The 20,596-nt window shown below is 43.6% G+C and overlaps 3 protein-coding genes and 1 long non-coding RNA gene across 7 annotated transcripts; 1 reads left to right on the top strand and 3 right to left on the bottom strand.

The window, feature by feature from the left end:
* Positions 1-179: 179 nt before the first annotated feature.
* On the bottom strand, positions 180-7,186 carry LOC147203648 (uncharacterized). Its single transcript, XM_086114223.1, has 2 exons — positions 5,918-7,186; positions 180-5,533 (listed from the first exon to the last, which is right to left on the bottom strand). Exons 1-2 carry the CDS (start codon positions 6,291-6,293, stop codon positions 2,226-2,228), a joined length of 3,684 nt encoding a protein of 1,227 aa, XP_085970349.1. The 5' UTR covers positions 6,294-7,186; the 3' UTR covers positions 180-2,225.
* Positions 7,187-7,328: 142 nt separating this feature from the next.
* LOC147203647 (uncharacterized) lies at positions 7,329-11,732 on the bottom strand. 3 transcript variants are annotated; one of them, XR_015101248.1, is made up of 4 exons: positions 11,412-11,707; positions 9,112-9,960; positions 8,826-8,928; positions 7,329-8,337 (listed from the first exon to the last, which is right to left on the bottom strand). XR_015101248.1 is itself a non-coding variant. In XM_086114267.1 (4 exons), the coding sequence occupies exons 1-4, from the start codon at positions 11,491-11,493 to the stop codon at positions 8,312-8,314; spliced, it is 1,164 nt and encodes a 387-aa protein (XP_085970393.1). In that variant the 5' UTR covers positions 11,494-11,732; the 3' UTR covers positions 7,329-8,311. The 3 variants fall into 3 exon arrangements, 2 of the variants coding, with proteins under 2 accessions (XP_085970393.1, XP_085970392.1); XM_086114267.1 differs by having other exon boundaries at positions 8,826-9,032; positions 11,412-11,732; XM_086114266.1 differs by having other exon boundaries at positions 7,329-8,928; positions 11,412-11,708.
* Positions 11,733-11,880: 148 nt separating this feature from the next.
* Positions 11,881-16,014, top strand: LOC147203646 (uncharacterized). Its single transcript, XR_015101251.1, has 2 exons — positions 11,881-12,292; positions 14,675-16,014. It is a non-coding gene; the product is annotated as an uncharacterized LOC147203646 (long non-coding RNA).
* Positions 12,294-19,274, bottom strand: LOC147203645 (uncharacterized). Of its 2 annotated transcripts, none has more exons than XM_086114247.1 (4): positions 19,166-19,274; positions 17,552-18,873; positions 16,457-16,879; positions 12,294-15,476 (listed from the first exon to the last, which is right to left on the bottom strand). In XM_086114247.1, exons 2-4 carry the CDS (start codon positions 17,805-17,807, stop codon positions 14,671-14,673), a joined length of 1,485 nt encoding a protein of 494 aa, XP_085970373.1. In that variant the 5' UTR covers positions 17,808-18,873; positions 19,166-19,274; the 3' UTR covers positions 12,294-14,670. The 2 variants fall into 2 exon arrangements, with proteins under 2 accessions (XP_085970373.1, XP_085970374.1); XM_086114248.1 differs by having other exon boundaries at positions 17,552-18,901; positions 19,166-19,256.
* Between the last annotated feature and the right edge of the window lie 1,322 nt (positions 19,275-20,596).

The following is a 20,596-nucleotide window of genomic DNA, read 5'->3' as shown; positions in this document are numbered from 1 at the left end:
TTTAATCATGGGTCGTTGGATGTGAACAACGGGCAGTTTAACAGTTTATTTTGTTACATTATACACGACAGCAAGGTTGAATATTTCACCTTGCTCAAATGATTAGACAGAAAATGTAGTTCTGCAGTTAGTTTGACTGCTTGTGTTTGAGGGCTTATTTGCACCAATTAATCAAAATATTGTTTTAAAGAACCTTGATTTTATTATAGATGGACAACTTTTTATGAAGTGAGAACTCAGATGCAAGTACAAGTATGGTGGAGAGAAAAAGTGTTCAAATGCCCGGATATACTGTATGTATCGGTCATTTGAGAATTGGAAGACATTTTACATCCCACTGATTAAATTCTAAATAATCCACATACAAAATATTTAAACACGCAGTTTCGAAGAAAATGTATGTATCCTGAGACCAAATCTAAAATATATATATAAATACTCAGAGAAAAGAATTCTTGAAAATAGCTTTTCAAATACCAAAGAAGTCTGGAGTACCCCTAAAATGTAATTTGCTCTTGTCACCCTGTGACGAAACTGAATCGAAAACAGTTCAAATGAAATGAAAATGCATCTATTTTTTATACTACAGGTAGTTGTTTCATAGCTGCCTCTTGTAACTGCAGGTACATGTTTTTATAAACATATTTGAAATAATTATTAGTCATGGAACGTGTGTCCCACCACATGCATGCAACCCTGTTTTAGTATGGCAGAAGAAAGCAGTCAATCATATGATACAGTGGACTTGACATCATCAGTTTTCCAAGAGAATGGGTAGAGCAAAGATATTTCTTCTCTTTTTAAAATTTTATAACATAGGTAGACTTGAATGAATGTCTCAGTGTACCTCATTCAACCCTGTTATGCCTGATCACAGTAAGACAATTCTTTTTACATTATGTTCTTTACCTTCAGGTAAGTTTGTCTCCTTAAGTCATCAGTAGCAGCTAGCTAAAAAAAAAGCGAGCTTCTACTCCCAAGACAAATCTAACATTTGTCCAGATTTGCAAACCCTGTTACTGTGATTACAGTGACAGGTATTGTCCATACCAAATAAATAATTTAATAAAAATTGTACCACTGATCTAAGATGAACTAATCAGGCCTTGGATAGTTTTTCACCTGTTATTGATGAATATGTAGCAGAAAATCACAATGTGAAGATATATTTTTGAAGCATTCTAATGCTAGAAAGTCAAAATGTCCTCCAATTCCGGAAATGACCCATATATACATATATAAAATTAAGAGTGCAGCTGCACACCCACATGTGCTGTGTTCATAAACCAGTCACATTAAAACCGATGTTAAATTGGAGACAGCACATTACCTTCCACCATTTTAAGTGCTTCTGATAACACTAAATAAAGTTTGGATATTCTCTTTGGGAATTCTGAATAGTTCCAAATACCAGTGAGCGTTGGCACAAAACCTTTTGGACTTCTGTCATAAAGCAAAAATGAAAATGTCAGGGAAAGCCTACTAGACCACATTATCTCAATTGTCTACCCCCCCCCCCCACCCTTAAAATGTTTTTTTCTCAGTCCTATGAGTTAGACATCACATGAATGGTAGAAACCGTTTTGAAACGATTGGTCTTGGTCTTTTTTTTTTTTTGCATCACAAAAACCGGACATTTAAACAGGCGTGTGTAGACCTATCATGTCCACTGTACTCCAATATTTCCATAAACAGTATTTCAGCGTAAATGGAGGACAGTTCTGTATACCCACTGAGTAGTGAGTTGTTCCGTCTACTTTGCAAACAAACTAGGCCTACAATACCGGCGTAGCAGACATGCAGACTGTACTCATAAAAGGCACACTGTATACTGTACATGAAATACACCTCTGAAATGGTTCAAGACAGGACCAAAAATGTACAACTTAAAACATTTTAAAACGCAAACATCATTGGCAGTAAATGAAATAGTCAATTGGTCCACACCCTTAAGAAATTGTTCAACGCACATATTAAAAGCATTTCTAAGAAGAAAACAACTACCGTTTCTAACCACAACAATAGTCTCAGCAGTCTTATTTAGAGTGAATGAGTACGATTGAAAAAGTGTGCAGCAGAACTAACTCAGTTTTTTTCTTTTGGCTTCTAATGCCCAACCAAGTCAGCTGGTCAAAATCCACAAGTGAGCGCCAGAGAAATGGGGCTCAACAGAATAGAAAAAGTAACAAATTAATAAATCAAGCTTTGCTGCTACTGTTACAATGTTAAGCTTTTCCTTGTGCATGTTGCAAGTAATGCAACTGAAGATCCAGCTCCCGGGGGAAAGAACAGCCGCAAATCATGCACTGCAAAAGTCGATCTGGGGCAAAAGGCAAACGGGCTCCGAGGTTGTGAGCTTCGGTCCGCGTGGCAAGCTGAGGTAGGGCCTGAGTTTGTGGCAGGGGTGGCCTCTCAGTCAGGACAGCCTGAGGGGTGAAGAAAATATTTGGGAGCGACGGTCTTGCCAGTGTACCGACCGAAACGGTGTGAAGAGAGTGAGTACCGGGCAAAGCGAGGGTCGGGAGGGTGCCAAGCGCCTGGGAGAAGAAAGACGGCGACTGGTTTAGGATGATCTGATTGGCCGTGCCGATGGGTTGCTGCTGCAGGTTCTGTACGCTCCCAGGTTTGAGCTGCCCGGTGAGAAGCAGCGGAGGACCCACAGGATTATTTTGGAAGCCCCACACTGTTGTGCCAATGGTTTGGGCAAAGGGATTGATGGGGATGGGAAGTTTCTGTGTTGAAGTCTGATTTGGTAAAGTGGCCCAAGCAGTCGGCACCCGCTTCTGCTGGAGCTGGAAGTCTTGATTTTTCACAAGTTTCTGAGGGGAGGTCATTTTGTTCGTAACCCCCAGTGGTGCTTGAATTCCCCACAAAGTGCTACCGAGCCCATGAGCAACAGCAGTAGATACTGGAATGGGGATGCTTTGGTCTATCTGAACTGAGGACGGTGCACCTGCTACACCTGAAGTCCTCTGCTTTTGTGACTCACTTTCTATCCAGAGCTGCTCAGGTTGCTTAACAGTCAACGTTATTGCTTGAGGATCCCAAACTTTTCCATCCTCTTTCATAGGAAGCGTCAAAGTCTCCGGTTTTGGCACAGGGGCACCTGGCCATCTGGGCGACTGGAGTTCTTGAGTGACCTTGTTTGGAGAAGTCAACAGAGGAGGTTGGATGCTCCACAACGCCGCACCGTCCACAAAGGACACCCTGCGAGAGTCATGGTGCAAAGATCCAGAGGAAGTCGACGTCGTGGCCGTGGGTTCTCCCTGTGTCTCCGTTCCATCGATTCCCAAGGGGCCTGCTTTTTGGGAGGAGGGTGTGCTCTCTTGACTGTGCCGGCGTGGCTGTGACGAGTTGTCAATCAGCTCTGCCGGCTGTGACGAGGGGACCGGCTTTGCTCCGTCACCATCCAACTCCCAGTGGACAGGTGGCGGGTGTAGTTCAGAAAAAAATGCCTCTTTCTGCATCCTCACTTGCAATTCTTCTTGAGATGCGAGCATGGAAGAATGTGGCATGTCCCCTGAATTGGGATAGAGAGGAGGCCCCCCTTCTGATCGAGACATACCCCACGTCAGCCTCCCCCCTCTCCTTCCCCTGCTCCCTCTGCCTCGAGTCCTCCCGCCGGCCGGGGCAGAATTAAGCGGACTAAAACTTTGGCGCTTGCGAGTGTGGATCTTCTGGTGCACCAACAAGCTGCTCAACCAGGAGAAAGATTTGCCACACTCGCTGCAGAGATGGGGTCGCTCTCCAGTGTGCGTGTTGAGGTGGTCGCGCAGCAGATACGCCAAGCCGAAGCTCTTGTTGCACAAGTTACATTTGTGAGGCTTCTCGCCATTATGCGAACGCATATGGTGTTGCAGTTGCGTCTCGTCGCTGTAGCCTTTGCGGCAGCTGGTGCAGCGGAAGGGTTTTTCCTGATGCAGCTTCTGGTGGGTTCTCATGTTCTGCAGGAAGGCAAAGTCCTTCCCGCAGTCAGGACATTTGTGAGGCTTCTTGCCCGAATGGATGATGATATGTTGCTGTAAGTAGCTGCTGAATCGAAAGCCTTTGCCGCACACGCTGCACTGGTAAGGCTTGTCTTTGGAATGTATGCGCATGTGCAGCTCTAACACTGAGCGATGGCGAAACATTTTTCCACACTCGGGGCACTTGTGTGGCCTGAATTTCAGCTGCAGATTTTCATCGGGTACGGAGCTCAAATCTTTTGGGGGGAAGTCATCACTTTTGCATTGGACCTGCAGATTTCCACTGGGTACGGAGCTCAACTCTTTTCGGGAGGAAATGGACACTTTGTCCCAATCTTGCGTTACATTCTGATGGGTTTTGAATATGTGTAATCGTAAACTTATCTCATCACGGTAAGTACATGGGCAGTGTGGACATGTGTGCCCTTTATCCCAAACCTTTTTAATCTCTGGGGGCGCCTGGAATCTTCTCTCTTGTGACTCATACTCCACCTCATGAAAATGCATGTGGGCTCTCAGGTTGGCCGGTGAGCTGCATGTCTGGGGACAAAGGGGACAGTTAAAAGTGCGTTTTGGTTCCTCACTCGGGCGTGCATTCTCTTTCCTTTGCACCACTTGCACCGTTTCCGGTGCAGACAAGGGAGTCTGCTTGGTGGGCTGGGTACAGGGAATAGCGTTGGCTCGGTGCAGTCTATGTTGGCGACAGTGTGCCCTCATATTTTGAGCAAAGGCAAATTTCTTACCACAATCGGGACAGCGAAAGGGCTTCTCACCAGTGTGCAGATACTGATGCTGTTGGAGGAGACTGCTGTACTTGAAAGTCTTACCACATACAGTACACAGGTATGTGCGCAGTTGGTCTGTGTGCTTGCGCCGATGGTCTTCCATGACGGAATTGTATCTGAACGCCATGCCGCACTCGGGACATTCGTAGGGTTTAAGGATTGGATGACATCGTTGGTGGCAGCGCAATCTCTTGTATTCCCGGAAGGTTCGACCGCACTCCTCGCACGTCCAGCCCTCATGAGAGTGGTTCATCATGTGCATGGCGACAGAACACCTTAAATGGAACTCTTTGCGGCACAGCGAACAGTGATAAGGCTTGTCATCTGGATCATTGCAATTGTGGACCCTCAGCTTTTGCGCCGTAGGGAAAAAATTGTCACACTCCGCACACTGAAAAACATCTTCGTCCTCATATGTTGACTCCTCTTCCTGCTCCTTATGCACATGTCGGTGTTTGATGAGGCTGCGACGGTCCTTAAAAGAAAGGCCGCATTCTTTACAGGTGAGGGGAGCCAGGTCATCCTTGTGTGCATGACTATGGCGGTGAAGGTAGAACATCTCACGTCGGGGGAAGGATAGTCCACACTCCTTGCACACCAGGCGACTCTTTTTTGGCTTGGATGAGGACTCACTGTGCTGCCTTTTCTCACCCTCACCGTGGTCTTCAACCACATACTCTATCGAGCCCACATCTTCCACTGGATCCTCAACCTTCTCATGAATGTCCTCTGCACCAGGAAGAGCTTGCGTTTCTGGCAGCAATTTCTCAGCAGGTTCTGAAACTGGAAATTGAAATGAGAGCCAGTTTTATGAACATATTAACTAACTCAATAAATACCGGTAAATAAAAATCGGATTTATTTGCCAAATATGTAAAAACACAAGGAATTTACTTTCCCAGTTACAAACAGTCCAAAGAAACACAAACAAGAACTCTATATGTATCTCTCTATATATAGATGGATAATGTTGATACAAAATCTAAAGTAGTAATACAAAACGATTCGTTTAAGAGCCAAAAGAAAGAAGCTATGTGACAAAATGTCGTGCAAGCTTGATTGTACAGTCCAGTGTTACAACTGGACTTTGGGCGAAAGCAGTAGGAAATAGGAAGGCTTAAACTACAAGAAAATTACAGTCTAACACCACCGTTAGAGTGCACTTACGATTTTCTTCCGCGTGGGATTGATCCTCTTCACCGTTGTCTTCGTCTCCGGGGCAGTCAAGGGGCCTCTGTTCATCTCCTGGTGACTCGGCCATTTTTGGCTCCGGTGAATTACATGTTTGGCCGCCTCCAGCCCCCGACTCAATAACCTTATAATGGCCGGGCAGGGAAGCGCTGTTGTTACCACTGTGCTCGCTACTCTGACGCTCCTGAGATTGATCCAGTGTATTTTCTTCTGTCTGGTCAGTGCCGCCTTCCAGTTCCGCCGAGTCAGTCTTGCCCCCTGATGTTTGGACTTGCTCCACCGGGGAGTTGTGCCGTTGCGGAGACTCCGGTGGGGATATGGCGGCCATGTTCCCCCCATGAACCCCTGGCATGGACTCGAGCAGCAGTATCACCAAATTCAGCGAACGAAAGCGGAAATGACGTTTAGCTACGATGTTTCAAATTAAAACATGAATTGGAGGATTGGAACGACCATCCATCTGCCTATATTTTATGGAGAGATTGTCCTCATTCAGCTTGCGGTTTGCGGGGGAGGGGGTCTGGGCCGATCCCATGTGACTTTGGTCAAGGGGGCAAGGGAGGAAGTGGAGGACACAACCTGTTTTCGCCACTGACCAGTTCCAGGGCTCATTTAGAAAAATAACCATGAGCACTCACATTCAAACATCTGCATGCATATTTTTTGATCATGCGAGAATGCCGGAACATGCAAACTCCATTCAATTCGATTAACTTTTCAAAGCATTTCCCTTACTCGGGTCGTGGGTGTACTGGAGCCAGCCACGCTCTGGGACACATAATTAAAATTATTTGGAGTACAGTATATCGTCAAGTTGGGGGGGGGGGGGGTGTAAATCTACATGTTCGCGACGCACTACACGAACACACAAATGACTCCTCCGTACCTTACAGTGGGGCCAATTAAAATCTATATAAAGCTGTCGTCCCAGCGTGTAAAGCATCATTTCTTCACTTGATGTGCAGCATTTTTCCTAGCTACCAAATTCCAACATTTAAATACATTTTAACAAGTTCAACTGATCAAATGTAATCAACTCTACTTTTAAATATAATTCCTCGCGATTAGGGGTACCAATGGTGTTTACAATAAGTTAAATTGGTGTTTTGGTTATAATGGAGTCCTAAGGAAAAAATGTTTGTAAGACATCCCCTGACCCAAAAGCTGGGGAACTCATCCTTCTGGCAATTTGGTCATCAATTAACCTACTATGGGTGTTGCTAGTGTGTGTGAGAAAGCCAGAGAACCCCTACGGAAGCACAAACAGGAAATGTGAAGTCCAGAGCCAGAGTAGATTCAAAACTCAACCCGTAGACACGTTATTCACTACTCGCCCATACTGCCCTACATAATATTCCCTAATAATAATCTACATCAAGATTCCCCAAACGACCAACCAGTTTTACATTTATTTGCAATTAAATACGTTTAACATCAACAAAAAACAGCTATGGCAAAATTAAAAATTTGATAGTAATATGCAGTTCTAAAATCTAGACAATCTTAAGAACTCAAAACGCATCCGAGGCACCAGTTGAGGGCCTGTCTGAAGGCAGAATGAGCCAAAGCTGATGTAGATACCTGTATTGTTGTTGCTGTGGTACAGAGAACCCTCACATTTTGGAAAATTGGATTCACATCCCTATCTTTCATTTTTTACTGAAAAATTCACTCAGTTTTTGTGCTCAGGCCAGGATGAATTTACTGTTTTCCCCCTCATCTGCATTTGAGATGCTCTGTTTTGTTGGGGGGGGGGGGGGGGGGGGTCCTTAAAATGCCCCTTGTGCAAAAATGAAGCTGATAATAAAATTAAGTGTTTTGATAACCCGAATGGTATTACAACTTGCCCATATTTGATTACTTTAATTTACTTCAATCTTGTGCTGTAAATGTTGTTCATGATACTGTTGTCGCAATGTCTGCAAGTGGTGCATTTGTTGTATGTGTTGTTGCTGCGTCTCCTGACGATGTTTTGCGTGAACCTGAGTGCCAATGGCACCTCCAACACAAGTTTTCTCATGTCCTGACTGAAACAGTCAGCAACTCTTGTCCACATGATTTTCAAGTTGAATCATTGCATTTCTGAGCCCTCATAACTCATCTTCAAGCCAGGAGCCACATGGCATGGCTTCCGGATGACCTTTTTGTGGTCTGAGCAATGGCTGAGGACTGCTGGGTTCTGGCCAAATATTGAGGAAAAGGGCACTGTCCAGCGGTGAGGAAGGCAGCCATCATGCTGAGGTTGGGGGTGCTCCGAGGCCAAGACCGAATCTTTGGCCGTGATTGTCTTCCATGCTTCATGTTCACGGTCAGGGTGCCCAACATCTCTTTTGTGCTCTGGATTGTCATCATCCTTGTCCCAAAAGGTTCTTACTTGGACCCCCCTCCTTCAAAACCTGCACACATGAGCACCAAATGTGTTTTGTTAAATAAGGAGCTTGAAGTAGTCGCTGATTGTGTAATGGTAAGTTCACCTTTCTGATCGTGTGAATGGTTGTCTGTCACTGGTCGCAGGTTTACATGAAAAGGTTTGCATTCACCCACTTCATGATTAATTTCAATTTAATTTTGCACCTTGCGTTTGTAATCAAAGATGAGAATGTATTTCATTCCTTTCCTTGCATTGTTGCTTAGTCTGCCACCTGGTGGCATAAAATTGATAAGTGAAACCTTTTGCCCATCAAATCAAGCTTCCCCTGATGTTTTGATTCAACAGTTTGCTGCAGTTGATAAATGACGATAAGACACAACAGTAGAAAAGTGACACGAGAAAAATCTTACCTATCGTCGTATCTTCATATCGCTCAGCTCTAACGTCATCCTAAACTGATCTCATCGCAATGAGTACAAGAGGAGTGTGGAGAGGAGTAACCTTGTCCCAAACCTTTTTCAATCTCTGGATGTGGCTTGAAGCTTTTCTCGTGTGACGTGCACTCCACTTCATGAAATTGCATGCGGGCTCTTAGGTTCGATGGCGCGCTGTTTGTCTGCAGACAAAGGCGACAGCTAAAAGCACGTTTTGGTTCGTCACTGCGGCTCTTTTCTTTGCAACAACTTGCACCGGTGCAGACACTGGAGTCTGCTTGGTGGGCTGCTCAGCAGAGGAAAGATAGTTGGCTAGCTTGAGCTTGTGACAACATTCAAGTTTTGAACAAATGTAAATTTCTTACCACAATCAGGACAACAGAAGGGTTTCTCGCTGGTGCGCTGATTCTGGTGTTCTTGAACCAGACTCTTGTATGTGAAGGTCTTGCCGCAAACGGGACACAGGAAAGAGCGGAGTCGCTCAGTGTGCTTGCGCCGATGGGCTTCCATGACGGAGCTGTGTGTGAAAGCCATGCCGCATTCTGGACATTCGAAGGGTTTGAGGACAGGGTGACATCGCTGGTGGCAGCGCATTGTCCTGTAGTCTGGAAAGCTTTGACCACACTCCTTGCACGTCCAGCTGCCCTCTTCTGAGTGGTGGAGCATGTGCTTCGCGACAGCACACCTTACTATGAACTCTTTGCGGCACAACGTACAATGATAAGGCATGTCATCTGTATCGGTGCATTGGTGACGCCTCAGTTTTGGCGCCGTTGGGAAAAAATTGTCACATTCTGCACACTGAAAACGAGCTTCCTCCTCATACTTTGGCTCCTCTTGATGCACATGTCTGTGTTTCATGAGGCTGCGACGATCCTTAAAGGAAAGTCCGCATTCTAAACAGTTGAGGGGAACGAGTTCATCCTTGTCTGCATGATAGTGGCGGTGAAGGTAGAACATCTCACGGCGGGGGAAGGACGTTCCACATTCGTTGCAGACCATACGAAACTTTTCATGCTTATTTGGTGAATCAATGTCCTGCCTATTGTCAGTCTCACCGTGATCTTCAATCACATAATCTATCGAGTACACATCTTCCAGTCGATCCTCAGATAGTTCTTTCGCAGAGCTTGGTCGATCAGCCTTCTCATATAGTTCCTCGGCGTCAGAAAGAGCTTGCTTTCCTGGGAGCGTTTTCTCAGTCATCTCCAAAACTGAAAATTTAAACAAACTTTGATACACTTAAACAAAATAACAAGTCGATACAAAACAAATAAATGTACAAACATTCAGTAATGGCATGTAGTAAGTTTCCTATCAAACTACAGTAGTCCCTTGTAATTTATCATTTCATCATCAAATTTGCCCTGTTTGTACATTTATTTGTTTTGTATCGACTTGTTATTTTGTTTAAATTTCCTGTCCCCCAAATGAAATTTCAATATCCACGTACTTGTGTAAATGATAGTTGTCATGAGAATAAATGTAATTGCAGAAGTAAACGTTATTCCAAAAAAGTATTTAAAACCAACGCATCCCCTAAAAAAATATTTTCCTTGTCCCTACTAATTTGCCTAATGTATTAAATCTAACTGATGAAATGAGTGCGCTGTGTATGATTTTGTTGGTGTATCTTCCTTGTGTTAAAAACATTTTTGTTTGATTCACATTTTAAATAGTAACCAATTGTGCTCGAAAATTATGTCTCACAATATCCACATTCTGTTTCTTAAACGCTTTCAGGCAGCTTTGGAAAAAGGGAGAGATCCTCCCTTCTAATTTTCATGTTTTTAGTGCAGTCATAATGGGGTGTGCCATTCAAATTAGCGTTACCCTGCGACTCAGTTGATGAGCAGAAAAAGATGACACATTTTCTCCGTTTTAACTAAGTTTGTTTTTGATCTGTAAGCATAGCTTAGCATTTACTCGAGCAAAATACTCCTATTGATGTTAAAATGTTAAAATTAAATTAGTATTTAAAAAAACTATGTACTTCCTTTAATTTAAAGTAGATATAGTTAACCACATGTTTATGAGGTGCCTGCAGATTTATAATAAGGTTGCGCCAAACACAGCAAAATATAAGCAATAAACTGTAGGCTTTAGCGTTGAGATGGACGAAATCAAATTATCTTTACATCTTTTTAACAAGACAAAAATAAATACCGCCTCTGACACGAAACATTGGCTATATACGTTGTTGGAGATCAGCAGCATTCCACATCGCAAACAAAAACTAGAGAACAATTCTGCTTACCCATCTCCGCGTAAAGACTTGGGCAGACACTACGGGCTATTTCAAATCTGTTCACGATGCCGTTTCTTGACTAATGCGCGAATTATTTAGGTCTTGTGACCTGTTGTAACTGTCATATGCTTGTGCAGGAGTTTTTTGCCTCACTCAAATTATCCTCAAATGAGGGTAGTTCGAGCGTGGGGTTTTTTTTCTCCCCCTCTCCCTCCCTTGTTTCTTTCTGACTTTCGGGTTGAGTGAACGCTGGCGCGTTTTGGCTGCCGCTGCTCAACCCGTATTGTTTTGTGTTTTTTGTTATTGTAAAGTGTCCTTGGGTGTCTTGAAAGGCGCTTATAAATAAAATATTATTATTATATTTTACTTTTCGGGAAGGCTCAAGCTAACAGTAAAATACAACTCAACAGCACGTACCATTCTCTTCCGAGTCGTCCTCGGATTCGGATTCGGAGAAGTCAAAGGTCCTCCGCGGTCCATCTCCTCGGGACTCGGCCATTTTTGGCTCCGATGAATTACATATGCCGTCGTTGCCACTGTAGCGCCCTCCGGGTGAATTAATAGTATTTGCGGGTGCCACCAAGTCAGTTTTGCATTGTGGAAAGTGCTTTACTTCCTCACCAGAAAGTTCACGTCATTTCAGAGACTTGCTGTGCGGTTATGGTCGCCATGTTTTCCCCCTATTGGATTTACGGCCTAGTGGAAGACAGCACCAAGGTTTGTCAATCATGCAGCTCAAAGCGGAAATGGCGTTATACCGCGCGTCGATTTTCAAATTAAAACTCGGCAGCTGTCTGAGGGAAAGCATACTGTACCTCCAACGTGGCTGAAAATAAGTATGGAAGTCAAGAAGAGTTGAAATTAAGTATGTTACAAATCACATTTTAAATGACATTTGGATAAATAACAGAAAACATAATATGGCCATTAACTTGTAAATGAAGATATATTAAGAAAACATTTCTCACTTAATTAATATCTAATTATTATTATCCATCCAACCATCCATTTTCGAATCCACTTATCCTCACAAGGGCGGCACGCGGGGCGTGCTGGAGACTATCCCATCTGTCTTCGGGTAGTAGGCAGGGTACCCCCTGAGCTGGTTGCCAGACAATTGCAGGGCACACGTAGACCAAAAAAAAAAAAAAAAAAACACATTCCGCACTCACACTCACACCTAGGGACAATTTGGAGTGCCCAGTCAACCTGCCATGCATGTTTTTGGAATTTGGGAGGAAACTGGATTACCCGGAGAAAACCCACGCAGGCACGGGGAGAACATGCAAACTCCACAGGTGAGCGACCAGTCTTACTTTTATTTGTGTTAATACATTATATATATACCTTCAAAATATACCTCCTGCAAAACTATAAATATGATAGCAATATGCAATTATAGACAACAATCTACACACAAATTGCACTGCATGCGGGTGTATAATTGCCCTACATATTCATGTACAGTATGCTGTATTTCCACCCGAAGAATTTGACTCGAGCTGACTGTGATGTGAAAGCCTCAAGCCTTTCTTGATGGTGTATACGAGCAAAAATGGGTGCTTTTTTTAATGTCTCAGAGTGCATTGAACGCAACACATTTTTAATGTGTTGCCAAAGCTAAAAAAGTATTCACCATGAAACTGTTAAAACACAGGCATGTAGTTACAATAGCAGTTGAAATTCAAGATACAATACGCACAAAAAGTTAGGCATATTGGGCTGGTTGGTGAAATTTCAGAATGGCGCTCTCAACTTTATAGTTGAACATTATACTGATAAAATTTCAAAAGCAGTTTATTGGCAAAATCCCCAACAGGTGTTTGATCCATGAATGGACAGATAATCGATTTCTAGGTCTTTCTGTGACTCCTCCAGTGTCTCTGTTGCAAACTGCTTATGAACTCAAAAGCTCATGGCCATTTCCCCGTACTCTGTTTAAACCCTCACCATGGCAAGGTACTGTTCATCAATATTTAGGGGTCATCGTGGTCTCATGATGTCAAAAATTGAACAATCGATATGAAACATTAAATAGTTTAACATGTGCACTGAAAACTTCAGAAAAGGTCTAATTATGTTCACCTGAAAAAGTTAAAGAGTACACTCTAGGTTCATTATGAAATTTCACCTGAAAGATGAATATTCTTATATTTCTGGGAGTAGTATGGTTGGTTATATTAGGGCTGAACAATAAATCGAATTCAAGTTGACAGTGACAATGTCATCAAATGCAATTTTCAAATCGCAAAGGCTGCAATGTGGAAGAAAACTGCATCATGTTGGTCAGTTGGTAGGCTTTATTTATTTATTTTATTCAAAAGATGCTTTCTCGCTGAGGCCACGTTTATCCTGTCAAGAGGAAATCCAGACCTGGATGGCACTGAATTTCTTGAATTTCAGTCAAAAGAAAACAGAAATGATGGTGTTTGGTTCCAGTGGCCCTTGTACATTACATCCTGCGGACTTGGGCCCCCTGGCTCCTTATCTTAAGGCAACAGTCTCGAACTTGGGTCTTAAAATGGACAGTGATTTTAAGTTGGACCGGCAAATTGATGCTGCTGTAAAATCCAGCTTCTTTCATCTTACGCAGCTGGCTAAAGTAAAGCCTCTCCTTTCTCAAGGACACTTTGAAACAGTAATTCATTCCTTCGTCACATCTCGTCTGGATTACAGTAATGCATTTTACTTTGGAGTCAGCCAATCCTCCATTAAGAGTTTCCAGTTGATCCAAAATACTGCTGCTTGCCTCATGATTGGTAATCATAAGAGGGAGCACATAACGCCTACTCTGGCATCCCTTCATTGGCCCACTATACACAATATACTGTACATACCGAGAACTAAGCGGAGGCGCAGAGGGGATTGAGCCTTTTCCGTTGCTGGTCCCTCTTTTGGAATGACCTCCCGCTAAACGTTAGGCAAGCCCCCTCTCGCTGCTCATCTTTATTCTTTGGATTTTGACTCTGTATGAGACTCGATTTCTAGTTTTACTGTTTTTGTGTGTTGTACCGTCTTTGTTATTATTGTTTAATTGCTTATTGTATGAATTATTTTTGCTCCATGTACAGCACTTTCTATACAGCGGTGGTTGTTATAAATACAGTTGAGTGGAGTTAACCTCTCAGACCAAGTGCAATAAATCTGATATTACAGATTAATTTGCTTAAATTGCTTTTTTTTGTTGAAAGAAAAATACACGTCAAGAAGACCTTGAAATATTGAGAGGGGAAAAAAATCAGTAACATTATTTTTCAAAACTGTTAAGCCCTAACCGTTAACCATACTACTCTCCAAAAGTTAGACATTTCATTACATGACAATGTTGTTAATACAGTACAAGCTCTCTTGAAAAGCATGAACGTAAACACCAGCACCTCGAGTATATTCTGGACACGGCGCAAGTATGTCTTAAGTGGTCGAGTTGTTTCTCAACTCGATTACGGTAGTCAGGAGGTTCAATAGCATAAGAATATGTACAGTTAAATTTAAGGCCACCCTATAAGCTGACGTCTAATAGTTTTTTCTAAGGACAACTTTCAAGTGCAATTGGTATTTCTGAAGCAAAACTCCAAATACTATAGCGATAGAAAAAAAAAAAAGATTCACTGTCACATCCTTACTGATCAAGTATGCAAAGTGTGTGCTTTTAACTGTCACCCGGTCCCTTCTGTCCTCAGCGTCGCCTCCTGCGCCTGTGATCGAAAGCTCTTCCTCGCCGCGGTTTCTGCGCGCACCCGTTCACGCCTGCGGGTGGATGCGAGGGAAACGTGGCTTGTAGGTCGGGTGACGACGGGGAAGGAACCATGGCTCCAGGAGAAGGGCTGCCAGAATGCCGAGTGAGCTGGACCTGATGTAGTTTGTGTTGTTGTACTGTGTGCTGTGGTCCTTCAATCTGTTGCTGTAAATGTTGTTCAACGTGTTGTTGCTGCGATACCTGCGAGTACTGCGTTTGTTGCACGTGATGTTGTTGTTGTTGTTGTTGTTGCTGCTGCTGCGCCTCCAGCACCCCCAAAAGCCTCTGCAGGAGGACGTTGTTTTGCTGGAGACTGAGCGCCAACGCCTCTTGCGATGCGACGAGTGTTCTCATGTCCTGTCGGAAAGAGTCGGCGAATTCCCGCAAACTTTTGTCTACGCGATTTCCGAGCTGTATCGCTGCCTCTCCCAGTCCCCGTAGCTCATCTTCAAGCCAGGAGCTGCGCGGCGGGGCTTCCAGAGGTCCCTGTTGTGCTCCAAGCGACGGCTGGGGACTGCTGGGCTCCGGGCTGCCGTTGAGGAAAGGGGCGCTGTACAGCGGGGAGGGAGGCAGCCATCGTTCTGAGGTCGGAGGGGCGCCGATGCCCAGACCTAATCCGAGGCCGAGTTTGTCTTCCATGCTGTTGTCTTCATCTTCACAGTCAGGAACCCCAACATCTCTCTCGTGCTCTGGATTGTCCTCATCCTTGTCCAAGGCATCCTTCTCGGAGCCATCTCCTCCAAAACCTGAACATAAAATATGTTTTGTGAGCAGGTAGCTTGAAGGCAGGCCCACTGCATGGTTCCCACACACACGGTGTGCTAACTTTTGCAATCAAGAGCCACACTTGTTTTTAATGAACCGAAGAGCCTGGTCATTGAGGAATGAAAAAAAAAGGGAAATAATGTATTTTACCGCTAACAAGTCATTCGCAAGTACTAATTTTATAATTTACAGTATTTCATTAAAATTAGCACAAAAAATATTCAAATTGTTAAAATGTTGCGTTTTATAAAATAGACCAATTATCTAAACGAATGAAGATTAAAAAAAAATGAATGCACCAAGTTTAAGAGGAAACAAAAAATTTTAAGTGGCAAATATATTCACAGCATTTCAGGGTCATTTTGGGGTGCTGAGACTGAAAATGGCATCCATGAAAATGGCATCTTTGAATTAGCTCCAGTTTTCTTGACAATGAAGTGATTGTTAATTAATGTGTTTTGACAGTTCACGAAATGTATGTTGATCGTGACTAAAAGCAGTGTCTGTGCTTTAACCTCACCTGATTTTGCATTTGTTTATTGCTGATCTTTGCCAATTTGGGAAGTTTAATTTTCACAAGAAGTATGATTGGTATATTGACGACTCTCTGCGACAACGATGGCCGTTGTCAAAAAATACAGGAATACAGTATGAGCATGCCTTAAAAGATACAGCCTCAGCCTAAAAACAAAAATATGGAATATCTCAAATTTTCAGTGATTCAGCGACTAAAAAGACCATTGAAACGGGTACTATTTCTCATACAGGAGCCCTCTGTTGAAAAGTGCCGTTCCTAGGGTGGCAACGTAACCCAAATTTGTATGCAAGACTGAACAAATGCTAACCCCGTAAAACGTGGGAGGACAAGCAGTTAGTGCACATGTACAAGGCTTCAGTCATGCAGTATTTTTTGTACTCCTTTCAAAATTCCTGATCGTACCAAGACAGACATCCAGTTTACCTGTGTCCGACTCAGGAAAGCACGTGAAAGTGGGCTTTGGTCTGGAGTTTTGCTTCTGCTTGCCATGCTGAAGCCTGGGGCTGGACTGGGAAGACTGTCCGAGCATGGTCGCTCTGCTGGAGGGCAGAGACCAGCTTCGGTGGCGGGCGTCCGCCAGCCGACCGCCATTGCGCCTCTTTAGGTCATCCCAACGCTTTTTGACCTCCCGAAGCGTACGCGGGACTCTGGACACGGCGTTGACGCGTTCCAGGATTCCCGCCCATATGCGTTCCCTCTCGCGTCGGCGGAGCCTCCCCGCCGGGCCGAACAGCTCTCCTTCATACCGCGTCACCTCGGACACCAACACCTCCAGCTCTGCGCCACTGAAGCGACTTTTTCTTTTGCCTGCGCCGTTGGCAGCCAGTGCAGCGGACATAGCTCTGTCTGGGGTACAACCGACAACACAAACGCAGGTGTTAAATAGTCAAGTAGGAATGGTCGATTCATCAATTACAGGGCTGTGATGATTGAATATTTTTTAGAATTGGTTATTCAAACGATTACTTCCATTGATTCATCTGAGAAATTTTTAACTTTGCATGAAAGTTTGTATTGCAAAAAAAAAAAAAAAAAAAAGTAACTCATTTTCAAAAACGTTGGTGACCTTGCGTTAAACATTTTGGTAATGGTAATGTTGCATGAACAAACAGCTCTAACTACTCCCACAACACCAATGAAACTTGTTCTGACTATATCTGAACATGTGTCTATGAACGAACCAGTGGTGGCCCACTGTTATGTATCTAGGTGGGGTAAATTATGTAGTAACAACCCTCACACCGAACACTACATCAAAACTGAAAGGTAAGGAGAGCTGTCATGAGTTTTGTTGGTTGCACAGAAAAGTGTTAGCTTCTGTTCAGCAGCACATACTTGACTGTTCTACAAAAGGTGTCGTCGTGCTATATTTGTGTTAGTTAATGTACAGTATCCATGTGCCACATATACACCGTGTAGCGTATGAATTGATGGCCCCACCTGTAAAAATGCGTTTACTGTCCTGATAAGCGCTCTTTTTCCTCTCAAAAAGTGTACTAAATATGAACATGGGCTTACTTTGTTCAATGGACAAGAGGTCATCTGAGGACATGCCGGGCGCCATGAGTTTGGGGTGCACCACTACCACGTTGAAGGGCAGGCCCCCGTGCGGTCCACTGCTCTGGTCACAGCTGCCCTCTGAGTCGTCGTCATCCCTGGGGAAGCCGTTGTCGGAAGCCCCCCCTGCGGAATGTCCCTCGGGAGACTCCACTTTGATGTGCATGGGAGGAGATTGCTCATACAGCAGCCCCCCGTCCTCGCAGTACTCCGTCATGGGTCAGGGGCCGGTTTTAGCGTAGAACTGACTGGACGGTCAATTCTGGTGCTGACGAGTGTGACCCCATTAACACCGGAACTGGGTATCACCGGAGCTACTGTCTAAGACATTATAAACTTACTGCACTGTTGTAGTGGTAGGTCAGGGCCAGCTAGGCCTTCTCTGCCATGTTAGATTTGTTTTTTGATCCAATCAGCTTTCAAACTCATATGTGGTACCTGTCAATCTAATCTGTCCAGGGTCTTTACAATATGTAGTGCTGGCCCACGTCACCATGTAACAAATCAGAATACTAATTCATCCTGACAGGACATTTTTCCATCCTCCAATTGGGTGGTTACAGCAAGTCATGTTCAACCACATCTGTAGTGACGTGATTTAATAATTTGCAACGATACTGGGTATGATGTATTTAATTTAAAAGGTGAGTTTCTGCTATTAGATAATTACTCATTCTGAACCTCTCGTGATAATGCACATGGTACAGTGACATGCGGCTGGATTGCGTTCTTGTGTACTATTGATGTTTTATGTAATAGCGACACGATAGTGGTGGTGGAGCTATTAAGAGGCAAATGCACAGCCCACTAGTGGTGTGACACCAAAAGAGCTGACATAAAATCCAGCTCCTGCTACACTGTATCAGTAATCTTGGAAACAGAGCAGAATTTAAAAAGCTATTAATTCCCTTTTAATTACTGCATATTAAACTATTCAAGCCATTGAAACCAGTTTTAAGGACAGCTGCAGCTGTAAAAAATATACTGCGTTATTTCAGAGTAACACGGGCTGAGATTTGGTTGCATATACGCTCTACATAAACCCATTGTAAAGCACACATTTTGATCCATGTGTGTGGATCAAAAATCTGTGTGCCCGTTTAAATAACAATTCCATGTTTACTCCAACCATCCAATAAAAGCATGTCCACGTCCCAAACCCTAATTTGTAAAACCCCCGTGTTCAAAAAAAAAGTTTTTAAATAGGCTCCTGTTGTGTTCACCTGACCGCCCAGCTGTTTTGACAGAGCTGCATCATCCCAGCCTGAGGATCCCCTCCGACGCTAAAAGACAACAAACAGACGTGACACGCTGAATAAACGCGCCACGAACAAACAAAACAGACGATTATAATGGGCCATTTATTGCAATACGGCCCATCGATGCGCAATCTGGACCACACGACGACCGCAACAATTGCGCACTGGGCAGACGTTGACACGGTGACAGAGCCAGGAAGAAGCTAGCCACTAGCTAACACGCTAGCACACGTTCTGCTAAAGGCGCGTGTTGGAAGAGGCACAAAAAGCCTTGCGGCTACTAATCTTAAAATATCAAAAGTGGTGTTATTCCTACCTCATGACAACGAGGCGCGGAGGAGAGAGGGGGAAGGCAAAACACAATCGACGCGGGTGTTATCTCCGCGGCGGGTACACAAACCGGAGACCGTCGCTCTCCATTGACGTCATTAGGGAGCGTGGCTGCCAATCGCAGTTCGGACGTATTTCTGCGATTTCATACATTTGTTTTTGTTTCTTTGCAAAGACTTCTTGAAATTGGGAAAACAGTGTCTTCTGTCTGTTTTTATTTGTTTTATTTGTAAAACGTGGTATTTTTCATAAATTGGGCAAAATAGTATATTGATAAATGTATGTCAATCCGAAACCTACCTTGACACACTGTCACAATGATGCTGAATCACACACAAATGTCTAGTAACAAAAGTCTCCGTGAACAATTTAAACAAATAATTGTAAAACTTTTATTTTATTTGAATACTCGAAACCACTGGGATTTTAAAATAAGATAAGAAAACCTTAATTTGTCTCACAATGGAGAAATTCCCAATTTACAGCAGCAAAATTATGAAAGGGAGAAGTAGAAGAACGAAAAGTATATAAATAAATATAAATATAAGCATCTAAAATTGTTTTGTTTGTTTATTGTTTCCTCCACTGTACACAAGCATTATAGTATTTATATGTTGCCTGTTTACAATCTACAAATGTACTTCATATATCTATCTATCTATATACTGTATATAGATATACACACACACACACACACAAACACACACACACACACACGGACACACAGATCGATCGATAGATAGATAGACAGATGAAGACCTGTTTCATCTCTTTGGAGTCATACTGTGCCACGCATGTGCAGTCTCATCAGATTGATGCTGTCTTCATCACCTTTCACTTGAAGATGTTGAGGACCACATGCAAGAAACAAAACAGCATTTGTGATTCTTTCTGCAGGGATGACCTGGTGCATTTCTATGTCCAGTGTCGAGAACACTTGGGGACATGATCCGGTACCTTTAGCAGATGAGAATAAGTTGCAGAAGACTTGGCTGCAGAGGCAGATTCCCCAAATGGAGCCAACGATAAAGGAGTGAAAGAGGAAGGTCCAGAAGGTGAAGGAATAGAGAACAGGTATAATGACCCCAAGGGGGAAGATAAATATGCAATCATGTCTTTAATCTTGTAGTAAATGTCACAAAAATCCACCTGAGTAAGATGAATCAGATCATTGAAGGCAAGCAGTTGAGCAACAGGCTGAAATGTGCCTCAAAGAGCCGGACAAGGAACTCGATCTAATCAGGACAAACTGGAGAGCTTCTCACACATCGATGTCACCTTGAGCTCATCAAGAGTGTCCTACTACTCATCCACTCAGCACACCAATGTTGACCAGATGTCAACATCATCGCTCAGCAAGGTGTGGAAGAGACGGAGCATGCTTCTGATGAATTCATAGTGCAGTGAAAGAATATTT

Source organism: Hippocampus guttulatus, chromosome 6, assembly GCF_054856545.1.
Source record: "Hippocampus guttulatus isolate MCC_2025c chromosome 6, RoL_Hgut_1.0, whole genome shotgun sequence".
In the NCBI taxonomy this organism is placed as follows: Eukaryota; Metazoa; Chordata; class Actinopteri; order Syngnathiformes; family Syngnathidae; genus Hippocampus; species Hippocampus guttulatus.
The sequence above is the reverse complement of the archived record's forward strand: the minus strand, read 5'-3'. Positions and strand labels throughout refer to the sequence as shown.